A 14,018-nucleotide genomic window follows, 5' to 3' on the forward strand; every position below is an offset into this window, starting at 1 on the left:
CTGGCTGGCAGAGTTCAGTGCTTACACTGTATCTTAATGCTTCACTCTGTGATGAAATAGAATAGTCGTATCTTTGTTTCGATTATAATGGGGGTGTATTTAGTGCCTTCAGATTGCATTAGGCCTATTCCAAGATTGCTTCCATAACTAACAAGCATAAAGTTTTCTCTTAAAGCCTCTTAGCGTATCGGATCAGTGGCTAAATTTGCATCAGGGCACTTTAAGACTGCGAGCGGAGTGATTCGTCTAATCTCGTGTTGCATATTTCATCGCCACAATCAGACACTGCCTTATTTTGAGGATGTGAGTGTGTGTGCTTATGAGTGCGCCTTCCTGCGAGAGTTTTTAAAGGTACGGCAAGGCAAGACAAAGTTTTTTTTGTATGTTTCACACTGAGGTACTTTGTAGTGCTTCTTATAGGGGATACCAAGAGCACAAAGAGCTTAGAAGTATAAGATCAAACAGAGTTAAGAAGGATAAGACCGATTATAAAGACATATTTAAAAAAAGATAAAAGACATACATTTTGAAGGAAATTTATTGTGATTAAGAAAAATCAAACATAAATTTAATCAAAGAACCTAAATGTTTTCTAGATGTTAGTTATTTGAAAGGATATGATTAGTGATCTCTAAGATTTTCTGGAAGATTTTCTAAGATTTTTTGAATCTTTTTTGAACAAGAGAACCACTTGCTATTATTTACAAAACGATCAGTAGCATTATCCCATTTAAATAATTACAGTATTTACACACCAAAATGTCATGTCATAAAAAATAAAAATGGACATCTCTGCATAGCTAATAGTTCTAGGCTTTTTTGTTATTGTTGCCTGGCAACAAATTTCCTTTTTGCACGTGTGTGAATGAGGAAGCATTTTTGCCCTTACATAAGACATCTGGACTGCACCTAATTAAGACCACCTGCTCTTATATGGACGAAGCTGTGATGCATTGTCCATTTTGAAACACTACACAATGTACAGACAGGGTAAACACTGGAGTCTACTGGCTTGGCGATCTGATTTTGCCACAAAAGCCGCCGTCTGTGTCTGACGAGCTGAAGCAGCCTCCACTAGAGCTGACTGAAAGGCAAGAAGGAGACGCTCTCGCGGGGGAAACGGAGCGGCAGTGAACCATGCCACCGCTTCGCGATTACATCAGAAACAAACGGCTTCATGCCGAAAGCTTCCTCTCCAGCCTACACGCTCCTCACGTTGTTGAAATCCCTGGGGCAAGGTGCTTTAAAACACCATAGGTAAAGGGGGGGGCGGCTCAGAGTGCCCATGCCTGGGAGTTCTGGCCATCCTGGTATCAGCTCAGACCTAGAAGTTGCGCTGGTCCGAGATGGGAGGAGAATCGCACGGGGACGTGCCTTTTCTTCCCAGCATTCCTGTTGTGTGATCTGCTGGGGCCATCAGCATCCGCTTCAGCCCTGCTAGCAGTTTACAAATCTTTGCTTTCCAAGACTTCTTGCTCTCTCTCTTTCCCTCCATCTCTCTCTCTCTCTCTCTCTCTCTCTCTCTCTCTCTCTCTCTCTCTCTCTCCATGTGTTAAAGGCTTGAGGGGTTCAATCAATGGCTCTTTGATCTCGGCTGGAACTATAATTATTTAACATTGTTACAAGGATTTCTCTAATCCATCCTACCATTAAATCCCTTTTACACCCTCATCTCCAGGACTCTCCCTAATCTGCATCTGGGCTGCACGTTCCACCGCTCGCCACCGCTCGCCACCGCTCTGACGACACCCTGACTGAACGGACATCTGTGAATAATTAGAGGCAAAAAAAAAAAGTAAAAATTAGAAAAGTAGAGGGGATGAAATATATTTGGCTGCGGAGCAGATGTTGGCAGGTATCTAAAAGCTATAGGGACGCTGAAATGGTGCTGTTTTCATTATTCACCTGCGTGGGCCATTCCCATGTACACTGGCTGATTTGTATGCACAGTTACATGAGATGCCGTCTCAGGTTATTTACCAGGATCATCCGAGGAAGCATAATTGTCTGGAAACTTCCAGAGAGCTTTCGAATAATGATTTAAGTATTTTGTTATCGAGATAACTCCTCCATCTCCTCCCATGATTCCACAAGAGAGGCTTGTGCCCTCTGACCTCATCTCCCTGAAATCCAGACATGCTAGCAACATTGACCCTCTAAGTGCCATCTGTTGGTTTCTGGGTTGTGGGACGGCGCAAACCTGCTCGCGGATCTTCCTGACGCACGTTCAAGAAAAGAGTTCCTGCCGGCTCTCCGCAAATATTTGTGCCCAGGCCATTTCTCCGCGATATAAATAGCAGCGCGGCAAACGCAAACATTTGCCGGGGCACCTGCCTCACTGCTGCGCCCATCTGCTCCTCCGATTCACTTAGTGTGACATATGTGTGCTGAAAGCTGAGGTGGGGACCGCCTCGTGTGCTGGAGGAGGCGGGACCTGCTGGCGGCCGGGGGTGGAGCAAGTGGGGGTGATGTGGGAGGGGCCTGGGAGCTGTATTGCGCTGGTAGCCGACTCCCGATTGGGCAAGGGGAGCGGCCTTGTTCGGATACGTGACGCCCCCGACCGATCCCACAGCTACCTCCCGGCGGTCTGCCTGCGAAGGAGGCCAAGGCCAGTGGCTGGCACCCCAGCTGGCACAGAGGGACTGGTCAGGCTCAATGGGGCACAGAGCTTCGCCTCCTCCGAGGTTCGTCAGGCCCACAGAATCTGGCCGAGGGGTGATAAGCTCCAGGTGTGGGTTACTTAATGGTCACTGGGTGGTTGAGATACCTTGACCACTCTGAATTATTTTTGTAGGAAGAAAAGCTACAACTGGGCTTCCTAGTTAGCTAGATGCTGGGTTCTATGTACCAGGGGGAGGGGTTTAAAATGCTCTCAGTGTATCACAGGGGTTTTAGTTTTGTTATTTAACTTATGTGGCTGAGGTAAGGCAGGTGAAAGCAAGCGAGGCAGACAACAGAACCATGAGTGTGAGTCATTTTGCCAGTAGGCATTGCACAACCATCCTAATTAGGATAAACTGAGATCTAACCTGGCTAATAGAACAGCCTTAATAGCTCCTGCAGCAAGCATTATATTCTAGCCAATCTTGGTGGTGCACCTATTGATATTATGAGTCATATAATGAAGAACTATGTACTTTGTGTTTTTTGAACTACACCTAATAGTGACCCATTCTGTAGGAAATACTGCTGCTAACGAGGTAGCAGTCACTGTTATACCATAGTTATTTTTTTACGAGCAATTATTGTAACTGTGAAGTTCTGAGGTGCTCATGCTCAAGTGGAGGATTCTTCTTCCATTCTTTATTGTTCAACAACTGCACTCACACCCGACCCTAATTACCATCACTTCAACCCATGTTTCACCCATTGTAGTCCGAAGGCTCAGCGTGTTAGCCACAAGTCTATGTGTGGCATAACAAAAACAGCAGTTCAAGTATAACACACATACATCTCTCTCTCTCTCTCTCTCTCTCTCTCTCTCTCTCTATATATATATATATATATATATATATATATATATATATATATATATATATATATATATATATATATATATGAGAGAGAGAGAAGGAGATAGAGACATATGACATGAATGTGCTTCTAGGGTCTTTCACTGCAGTCTACTCCACTGGGCCAGGAATAGCCTGATCAGCACTTCATTACCCCCCCCCCCCCCCCTTCCCTACCAGTTTCTTTCTGCCTTGAGGAATATGTCGAGATCTGTATCAAAGAAGTCCGTGATAATTAGCAAATTGCTGTACAAGCTATCACCACTAATATACACGAGGCTGCAAACATCCATGACGAGGCAGAACGGAGCTGAAGATGAAGGAGATAAGCGAGCGTTTCCAAGGAGCAGAGGCTGCTGCCACATACAGGGAGGTTCTCGAGGTTCTTCCCTGAGGAACCATCCCTACTTGAGTTCAGCAGCAGAGGATGTTTCTAAAACGAGGAATTCTGGAGGACCTGGGCGAACCTGACCACTTGAAATTGACAGTATTCACAGTTATACCGTGATACAGTGATTACAGAAGAAGGAGTCCAATTAGGGTGACAAGTTGGCTTTGGTCAATTCTAGCACCAAAGACGGATTGCAGAGTTGGTTTTAATGGATTCTTCACAGTAGGTGGACTTGGTCAAAGTCACTTCATTAAGAAACCCTCCTTCTTTTAGATGTAATGGCCATTATACTTCCATTCAGATACCCTCGCTGAGAGTGATTAAGAATTATCTGTTACCGATGGTAATCGCACCTACTCTAACTTAAGCCTAGGAATAACAAAGGGGATTGGAACGTTCCGGATCTGAGCATTCACAAAAAAGAGCGATAACAGGATCGACTGCCTCAAACTAAATAAATTTGCTTTTAATCGCTTTGAACAGGAAGTCATGTCATTTCAGATGTTCATATTTGATTGTCTGATTTTCCACTTTATTCAAATTATAACATGCTCATCTGACTTTTCCAACACAATAGGGAAAATGAAAAGGAAGGAAATAGCCTTTCAGAGGAGACACGATGTGAACGTTAATGTGCTTATTACGTGCAGAGATTAATGCCCACACACTGTACTCCTGCACAAAACACAAAGTTGTCATTTCCTGTTTTCAGAGAGGACCACTTCCCATTGGGTGACCATGGGTTGTCTCTCGTTTACATTCTCCCAGAAATCCACAGGCCCTGTACATTCACCCCAGTGGTCTGTGACACTCATGTGAGTCTCTGTAGGTGGGGTGATGTTGGGGGGGGGGGGGGGGGGGGGGGGGGGGGGGGGGGGGGGGGGGTGTTGTTTGTATGCAGATGAGATCTTATCTTGATAATGTAACAAGACTATCAGTAACTTGGACAAGCATTGACGCTATTGGTGAAATCTTCGAGTGTTTGAAAAATGTATTTCAAAACTAAGACAAATCTGCCAAATTAGTAAAAAAAAAAAACCCTGTAGACAGCCTGGGCAAGCTTTCACAGAAACATCATAGCGTAACTATCGTCCTAATGTCCAGAGACGCTGGTTCATCATACAGCTATATTATTGTAAGATTTCTGTTGATTTAGAAGAAGCTGGACCAGCATATACATTAGATTTAAAAAATCAGGTTGTTCACACATAAAAAATAAATTAATGTGCAAATAACAATGTAAACAAGAATTATCTAGACCAGCACAAGGCTTAATCTGTATCTGATCCTTACACTTGGACTTTCAGAAAATGTGTAACACCAGCAAAGCAATGATTTCTTTTCTCAATAAAATGTATGTAAAAGGTTAGTTCAACTGTTCAGTAAGTCTGTCCCCCCCCCCTCTCTCTCTCTCTCTGATGACTGGACAGGACTGATAATTACAGTCACCCTAAGCTACAGTATCTACTACCCCTCCTCCCTCATTCCTCCTATGCCTCTTTTTCAAAAGCCCAATTTTGAGATCAGCGTTTCCGCGGTGCTGGTCCGTGTGTGATGCCTCCTCCGGTCCCTCCCCTCTTCCTCCTGTGTGCCCCCCGCAGTCGCGGGTCTGACCCCCTCAGCCTCGCCTGCCGACTGATCAGAGCGATGGTTTATTACCGTCGTCGCCGCGCTCTTATCGGCCACTGCCAACGCTCATTTCCTTCCGCAGATTGAAATGCAAATGTGAAATTTAATGATAAATGCATTATCTGATAGGCGCTGATAACACTGATTCACTGTCAGTGTAAAATACACACCCCAGGGGGCTTCCCAACTGCCAAGTTGCCCAAATCCACCTTTTAAAAAAAAAAAAAACTGTATGTACCTGCAATAAATTCTGGAGGTCATATGCATTAAAAGGGGAATCATATTTTGTGCATTCAGCAATGTGACGCCACTGGCGAGCAGTAATTGCTGGTGTTGCTATCTTGTTCGATGTATTATCCATCACTTTGATGAAGTGACTTTTAAGAAGAGAGAGAGGGAGAGAGGGAGAGAGAGAGGGAGAGAGGGAGAGGGAGAAGGGAGGAAAAAAACAAGATAAAACTATTTTTTTTTCTCTTCAAACCCTCTGAGAAAGCACGGGGGGAAAATCTACATGGTAAAATGAGATTCCTCAAGAAGAAAAGATAAATATGTTTTTGTGTGTGTGTGTGTGTGTGTGTGTGTGTGTGTGTGTGTGTGTGTGTGTGTGTGTGTGTGTGTGTATGTGTGTATGTGTGTGTGTGTGTCATAAGCTTTCTGTTGGGGGGTGCACAGTCCATTTGGAAGCACACGTGCAATAAAGCTTTGGAGTAAAGCTATTTAATCCATTCCATTCAACCCTGCTAACTTTACTTATAATTCATTGGTGATAATAAGTTAATTTAAGTCCATCGTTCCGATGGTCTGCATTGGCTTCTCTCAGAATGCAATTTAGTCCAACTCAGGATGCTTGTGGGACCACTCAAGCATGCATCTGCAGGGTTTTTACCCACGATTCTCCATTTACTAAAAGGCATGTTTATGTTCATGCCCTAGGGAAAAAAAAACGTATCTACAATCACTCGAAAAAGGCATTTTGATTGGCCTTGTGAGATTCAGTTCAGTAAGATCCCAATTAGTTAAACTACTCTTAAAATGCCAACCCCTTGTCATAAATTTGGAGATATTCCATTAGAATTGACATACGTGTATATGCTGGACAATTCAGAAAGCTTGGTACAGATGGACATTTCTTGGTGAACGTGAAATTCCATTTCGATTGCCACTTACGTTATTAGAAACAGTTATTTATTAGAATCACCTTGTTTATCTCTTCTGTCTGCCATGCAGTTTGTGGTAGCCAATTCTGTGTTGACTATCCCATTCATCAGCAATGAGCTTCTGAATGTTGGACCACTGCTGACTGTATGTTACTTGCAAGCTAGATCATTTTCAACACAGTGGTAAAGGCAGCTGTATAACGACAACAGTTGGGCTACAGTGAAACTCTTCACCTGTAGAATGCAACCGCAAGGTGGTTGTACCCAGTGAAGTGGCTGGTGAGTCAAGGAGTTGTTTCTAATAAGGAACTTTGAGTTTAGTGGTATGGTGCAGTCAAATTTGAGCGTAATGCTTTGATTCAAACAACAAATCTTTGGCTGCTAATTTTGGCACTTGTTAGAAGCTTCTCAGGGTTCAGGGCTCTGAAAGCTCCGGGTTTGTACCTCTGTGTGGAAGCCTTGTCAAGGATATCTTCAGATGCCCTACCACTGAATGGCTCAAATCCCCTCGATCCCAGATGGATTCATTTAAACCGTATCATAATGGGCCGCTTACAAGCGATTACTAGCCACTGGCTAATGGGCTAAAGGCTTGAAGAAAAGCCAGGGATGATCTGATGTCACCGGAACTGGGCCAGATAGGACCTTGAAAGTCTACACACTTCATGCTTGGTCAAATTTAAGATCAAGTCAACATTGAAATATTGATTTTAGCTCTGAATTATCCTCAGGTGTTGATGGTAACATAGTCGCTATAGAGCTTGTTGCAGTATGTTACAGCCTGATACGGTCAAGTTCTACAGTCAGATGTCTTTTTAACTCTGTAACTCTGTATGATGTTCACTGTGTGCTATGTAGACTATAACAGAATCACACCATTATAAGCATAATGTGTCCTCAAACGTCACCATATCTACTGAAAGTCAGTAGCATCGCGTAGAGTGCAGCAGTGGATACCTACACAGAGGGACACGTCTACCTACTGCAGTTAAGCCAGCGTCCTTCTGTATGAGCAGATATAACCCTTCACTTCAGTTCATGAGGTGCACAGTACAGAAGACAAACCTGGACATGTGGTACAAAGAGACGCACCCACAGCCAGCATACTATGGTTAGTCCCATGATGGCTGCTCAGGACACTTACTTGGGCCATCCCACTCGTCTGTTTCTAGAGGGGGGGGTCTGGTCTTGTCATTCACTCCGTCCAGGTCTGTTCTCCCCATCTCTCTACTGCTGTTCTCTGGAACACGGAAAGAAGACGCTGGATTATTCTCTTTTTGACATATCTGTCAGCAGATCTCGGATGAAACCATGACGCCACAGCTCTGGATTAGCGATTGCAAGCACGTCTTAAGAACGCAGAAATGCTATTTCAGTTGAACTACAACCCAACAGTCTTTCAAGAAGTCATCGAGGAGCTGAGAAGAATGGACCACAAGACAGTCGCGACTGCTGCAATATTAAACGCAACTGTTACATTCAGTTGGATGTGTCATGGTCCTCTCTGGAAACAATTATGCTCCCAGTAGCAATAATGTGAATGACACTGGATAGAGAGGAGATAATACACTCCAACTTCACATGGAACGTCTGTAAAACCTGAACTGAAGCGTTAATTGGTCAAATTCTAAAATGACATGGACACAATCTGGTCACTTGTCTTATGGCCTAAAATAGTCCTGGTGGTTTGGGCTGTGTGGCTGGGAGAAGCTGCTGTGAGGAGCAGGATGTTCTGGTATGTTCCAGAATGTTCCAGTGCTAGTGTGACTGGTGGAGATCTGGGCAGGTCGTCCTCTCAGCTCAGACAGCACGTCTATTCACTGCCAGAAAACTGTGGCTTTCAATTAGAGCCTTTTTAGCCTTTAACCTTCCTTTAGACTTTAACCTTTCACCTTTAACCTTCCTAAACACTCCTAAACACCTACACTGGCACTCTCTTTGTGCAAAGAGAACCTTAAGAAAGACCTAATATGTTTCTAAGTATTTCTACCGCTGTCTCACAGAAGATCTCCATGTGTTTTATAACATACAGTACATGCAGCAGTAATATGAGTTTTCCAGGGCAGTGGCCAAGGTCTAAAAGGTCTAAAACTATCTGTCCTCCATAGTTTCTCTATTATACAATGACAGTCAATGGGAAAATAAAGATAAAACAAAACAAAAACACATGCGAAGTCTTCCTCTGCATGCCTACAGCTCCTGTGTCTGGAGCCTGGGGTGGAATGGACCTCAGACCTCATAGCTGGTCGCAGGTCTGGTCTTAGTGGAGTGAGTGTGTGTGTGTGGGGAGGGGGGAATCTTCCAACGCTCTTATATTCCCTGCTGGTTTGGTTAACCTAGGGGGCTATTAGATACACTAAAGTTATGACTAACCATTTAATTAAACTTTTTCATTGGATACCTTCGATAATAAATAACATCGACTCTAATGAAATGGTGATTTCTGTAAGAGACTTGAATTGAATTGCAGTGTGTTGAAGACGGAGACGGGACTGCTCGTAACTTTCTCACCTAATGATTTTAGTCATGTAAACAAGAACAGAACAATAACAAAATTCACACCCGTTTTGAGCCGAGGATAATATATCGTAGCTTTGATCCAGCCGATTTTCCTGTTGTGTGAAACAGGAGGTTGAATTAGTATTCAGCATCATGCAGCTGCTCCGCTCCCCCAGAGCGGTGCACTTACGTAAGTGTCTCCTGACCACAACTGTACTGGATGCAGTCGCGGTCTCACAGCACGGACGTTTGGTACATCACAGGGCCCGATAAGATTTACTGCAGAGGGGAAGCAGATAGATGGCTGGTGTTGATAAGTCCCCCCCCCCCCTCCAGCCCTCAGCTCATCTGTTTTGGCTACACTATGCAATAATGAAGATGCCTTTTCCCACGAGCCCCCTCACGGCCCCCCCTCCAAGGTCCCCCCCCCCCCCCGCATCTGACGGCGGCCGGTGCGAAGGCCACCCGGCTAACGCGGCGGAACGGCCCGTCCGGACGGGTTAATCTACAGATCGAGATGCCTCTCCACGGTGGGCTTAAGCCAGTTAGGACACTGCACACATCAAAGGCGTCTGGTAAACACGGGAGGGGAGGAGGGGGGGGGGGGGGGGGGTGTGGCTCACTGGCCGGCATCGGGCTGCTGGGGGCTCGGAGCGCATGGCGCCGTCCTACTTACTAACACGAGGTCGCTGCGACCCAGATTCCCTTACGCAAGCTCCAGCTTGGCTCTGCTCCTCTGTGACCCCCCCTCCTCTCTCTAACCCCCCCACACCCCCCCGTTTTACAGCTACAAAACACCCATATGCCTATTTGTATTGTCAGGCCAGGAAAGCCTTCTTAGCGGACTATGCATGTATAATGATGAGGATCAAAATGGAGAACATCAACTGTTGCGGGGCAGTGTAGGCAGAGAGAGAGAGAGAGAGAGAGAGAGAGAGAGAGAGAGAGAGAGAGAGAGAGAGAGAGAGAGGGAGTGGGGAACAGAGACAGGGAGAGAGAAAGACATGGGGGAGAGAGAGGTAGGGAGAGACACAGAGAGAGGGGTGAGAGAGAAAGCTTGGGAGATAACATTAAAAGCACTACCTTGATCTGGGGCGAACATGCTAAGCCCTGTAACGAAACGTATTCGCTACTGTTTAATTACTGCTCGGGAAATGAAGCTACAAGATGATTCCTTAATTAACCAGTGATTAAGGATTTTCTGCCTTCTATCTAACACCGTTCGCAATGCATTTTAAACACAATCGCCACGGCAACCTCTCCGGGAACAATGTCGGCAGGCTTGATGAAGTTTTTTTTCCAAAGAGAGCAGTAGGAACGGGGGGGGTGTGTGTGTGTGAAGAACTGTGCACACTGTCACATACTGTCCCAGGAGTTACGCAGCTCATCAGAGACTAATCTGCACCCCGCCATTGAGGTTGGTTCTACGACTGCTGAGGCAGAAATTCCAGCAGGGCTATCTCTGGTTTTTATGGGTGCCGGCCCTAATATTTTGCCATATATAGAGAAATTAGCTGCTTTCCAGGTATAGGCAAAGATACAGGCCTTCTCATTAGCAAAAAAAAACGTTGCTTTGCATATGCAGTATGAATCAATCGACAGGGTGAGTGTGTTAGTGTGTTAGTGTGTCTGCTTGTCTGCGTGTCTGTCCATCTGTCTTTCTGCCTGCCCTGCCTAGCAAGAATACTATCAGTGGCCAATCAGAGTCCAGCCCCTCTAATGGTGGCCAGCGACACGCAGGTCAATAAGCTTAAAGGCGATTTCCACTAATGCTTCCTCCAGCAAGACAGAAACAAAGTCCTGTTGGTTTTCTCCGCCCTCGCTCACACAGCGGCCAAGCCCTTGAAAACGTCAATCCACCACGGCCACGTTTAAGGGGATCTAGAGCCTCCTAATACAAAACAAACAGACTGAAAGAGAGACAGAGAAATTGAGTGAGAAAGAAAGAGAGAGAGGGAGTGAGTAAGGTACACAGAGAAGGAGAGAGAGAGAGCAACTGAGGCAGACAGAGAGACACAGGTATAGAAAGAGAGACTGAGACGGAAAAAGAGACACAGGCGCAGAGGGAGAGAGAGAGACAGGCACAGAGAGGGAGAGAGAGAGACAAGGAGTACATACACATCAGAAAGATTGAACGCAAACAGTTAGTTATTAAGGATAATTAAATATTCCCACTTCCGTCCCTGTGTTTGGTAATCACTGTGTAGTCTTGTTCCTATGTTAACAATCTAAGGAAAACTCACCACAACCACAAAGAAACAACAGCAGCATAATGCAAACTGACTGAAAGCGCCAGCACTCTGGAGGTCATCAACCAGACCGAACCTCCGCTTCACATTCCATCCTCAGCTCAATTTCGCCCAAAATCTGTGCCACACAACAAATTTTTAGATGTTGTCCACAAGGAACAGGACAGAGAGCAGGAGACAGAGAGGGTGGGGCGTGAAATAAACCCTGCAAAATCCCACAAAGCGCCCTGGTGGAGAGAGGTGATTAGTGAAAGATCTCGCCACCATCTCCTCCGAGACCCATGAATTCGCCGTCATTATGGCGTCTGGCAGCCGGACTGGCCTCTGCTCCTGTCCTGCTTCATCTCCTCCGGATCTAGGAGGAGGAGGAGGAGGAGGAAGATCTGCCTCGCCCAGGGTTGTCATACTTTACAAACATTAATGAATCATTTCCCCGGACCAACCGAGCGCAGGGCCGAAAGAGGACGGCTCCGTTCATCTCATCACCCCGCAAATTAGCATTTTCCCGCCACATTCCGGTCCGTTGCTGCGCAGTTCTGGTCTCCGCCTTGCTCTGGGTCCTCGTTACCGCCCCGCTGCTGACGGAGGCCTTCGCAGGGGTCTTTCTGGCAGGGAATCTCCCAATTAGCTCGGAAATAGCGCAAAACAATCAGGAGCGTAATTAATACTGCCACTTAACTGCAGGGCGGCCGTCTCCCCCGCTCAAAACCTTTCAGGAGTGGTGCGCGGGGCAGGTGGACAGACTTCCCCGACCGCGTGCTCGAGGGCTATTAGCTGAGACGGTGATGTGTTGTCATGGCAGCAGCCTCCGTGGACGTGGATGTGAAGGCACTGCCCCCAGTGCCGCTGGATGCCCGCGTTAATTAGCCTAGAAGCCTTCTTAACTAGGACTATTCCAGATTTTGAGTTGCACTGAGTTCTACAGGGAATGCTCACCTAATGGACAGAATTTCTCCAAAACATTTGTTATTGCAAATGTGTGTGACTGGTGGACAGGAAGTATATTACTGGGTCTCCAGGGATTCAGTGCAACCTATATGCATGATACATTTGTGTTATAATGTACCCCAAATCGGCCAAAGTTATGTTATGTGTTAAGAGTCAAAATTATTAATATTCTTTTTTTTTTCCTGCAGCTTTACATATCTGTAAAATGACGTGTCCTGGTATGATGGCAAGTGCAGCGCACTCTCTGCAAACCCCTGACCACACTGACCACCCTGACCACCCTGACCACACTGACCACCCTGACCACCCTGACCACACTGACCACCCTGACCACACACCATCAGAAATAATCCAATCACAAATCCATCTGCAAAAAGCATTAATAAATACAGAAACAATAAAAGCGTGTGACATGAGGGTGTAAATCCTGCCGTTGGTCTATGGGAGGGTAGCCATCAGTGTGTACTAAACCCCGCTGTGGACCACCTTCAGAAAGGGCTTCTCTAATTGTCAAGGAGAGGGCAAGGTGCCTCTCTGGAGTATTTGGGTGACTTGCTTTCTCCTGCAGTGTGTGTGTGTGTGTGTGTGTGTGTGTGTGTGTGTGTGTGTGCGTGCATGTGTGTGTGTTTGTGTGTGTGTGTGTGTGTGTGTGTGTGTGTGTGTGGTTCAGCTCTCTGTTTCATGTTTATTCTCATCCCTCTCCCTTGCTTTCCCTATTCAACTCCAGAGACTTCATTTCACACCGAACTATGCTGTTTCAACACCATTACGTGTGAAGCCATTGATGGGGACCCTTGGATCATTTCATGGTACATGACTATGCAATGGCTCCGGTGAGGGAGAAACGCTCTCCAAATAGTTTAAGGTGGTCGTCCAGAAGAAAGTTTGTCTGCTCTCCCCACAGTCTGGGCCCCTGTGACAACAGGTCGGCTCCCCGTCTCCCCGAGAGCTTGTGGCGTTCTCACAGCAGAGTGGCATTTGACATCACTGCATGTGGATGCTTTTGGGGCGGCCGCTTGTCGTTGGCACCTAAGAACATGTGTTTCTCCGTGCTGTAGTGTCACCGAGCAAAGGTCAGAAGACGTGGGTGTGGGCGGGGCTAGCCAGAATGGCAAGCCTACGGGAGTGAAAGCCATGCCTGCGTGTGGTGCGGTGGATTAAACGAGTGCGGGGAGCGTTTCTAATAAGTCACAACGAGGCCTTCAAGGTGCATCGGTTATCTGGAGGGAACTCGCGCGACTCTCGTACCAGGCAAATGGCTGCCGCTTTTGACTCCGCACTACTTCTTGACCTTTGTGACTATAAGCGGATTTGCGTCTCCGCTGCGCTCCGATCGGAGTTAATAAGAGCGCTGTCGTGTTAATGACCGCGCCTGCTCCTCTCTTTGTGTTCCGACAGCTTTCTAATACCTCTTACGGCCCGAAACTTTTAATGGAGGTTTTAGGCTACGTCTGACAAAGCCCCGCTTCGGGCCGGACGACTGGTCCGCCGGGTCCTGTCTGGTCTGACGGAACCTCGCTTGGCATGGTGCTTCTTCTGCTGCGCTGTCCCCGCGGCCGATAACAGCCCGGCATAGAGCGGCTCCTCGTAAGAAGCCTGCCATCCTGTGCCACGGCTAATTACACGTTAGCGT

The 14,018-nt window shown here is 46.4% G+C and overlaps 1 protein-coding gene across 1 annotated transcript in view; it reads right to left on the minus strand.

Annotated features, from left to right (window-relative positions):
* LOC143519789 (zinc finger protein ZFPM2-like) overlaps positions 1 to 14,018 on the minus strand; it is a 45,788-nt gene that overhangs the window by 25,203 nt on the left and 6,567 nt on the right. Inside the window, exon 4 of the mRNA XM_077013521.1 lies at positions 7,834 to 7,929. Within this exon, the coding sequence (XP_076869636.1) occupies positions 7,834 to 7,929 (96 nt within the window). The remainder of the gene's footprint in view (positions 1 to 7,833; positions 7,930 to 14,018) is intronic.

Source organism: Brachyhypopomus gauderio, chromosome 7 (assembly GCF_052324685.1).
Source record: "Brachyhypopomus gauderio isolate BG-103 chromosome 7, BGAUD_0.2, whole genome shotgun sequence".
Lineage (NCBI taxonomy): Eukaryota > Metazoa > Chordata > Actinopteri > Gymnotiformes > Hypopomidae > Brachyhypopomus > Brachyhypopomus gauderio.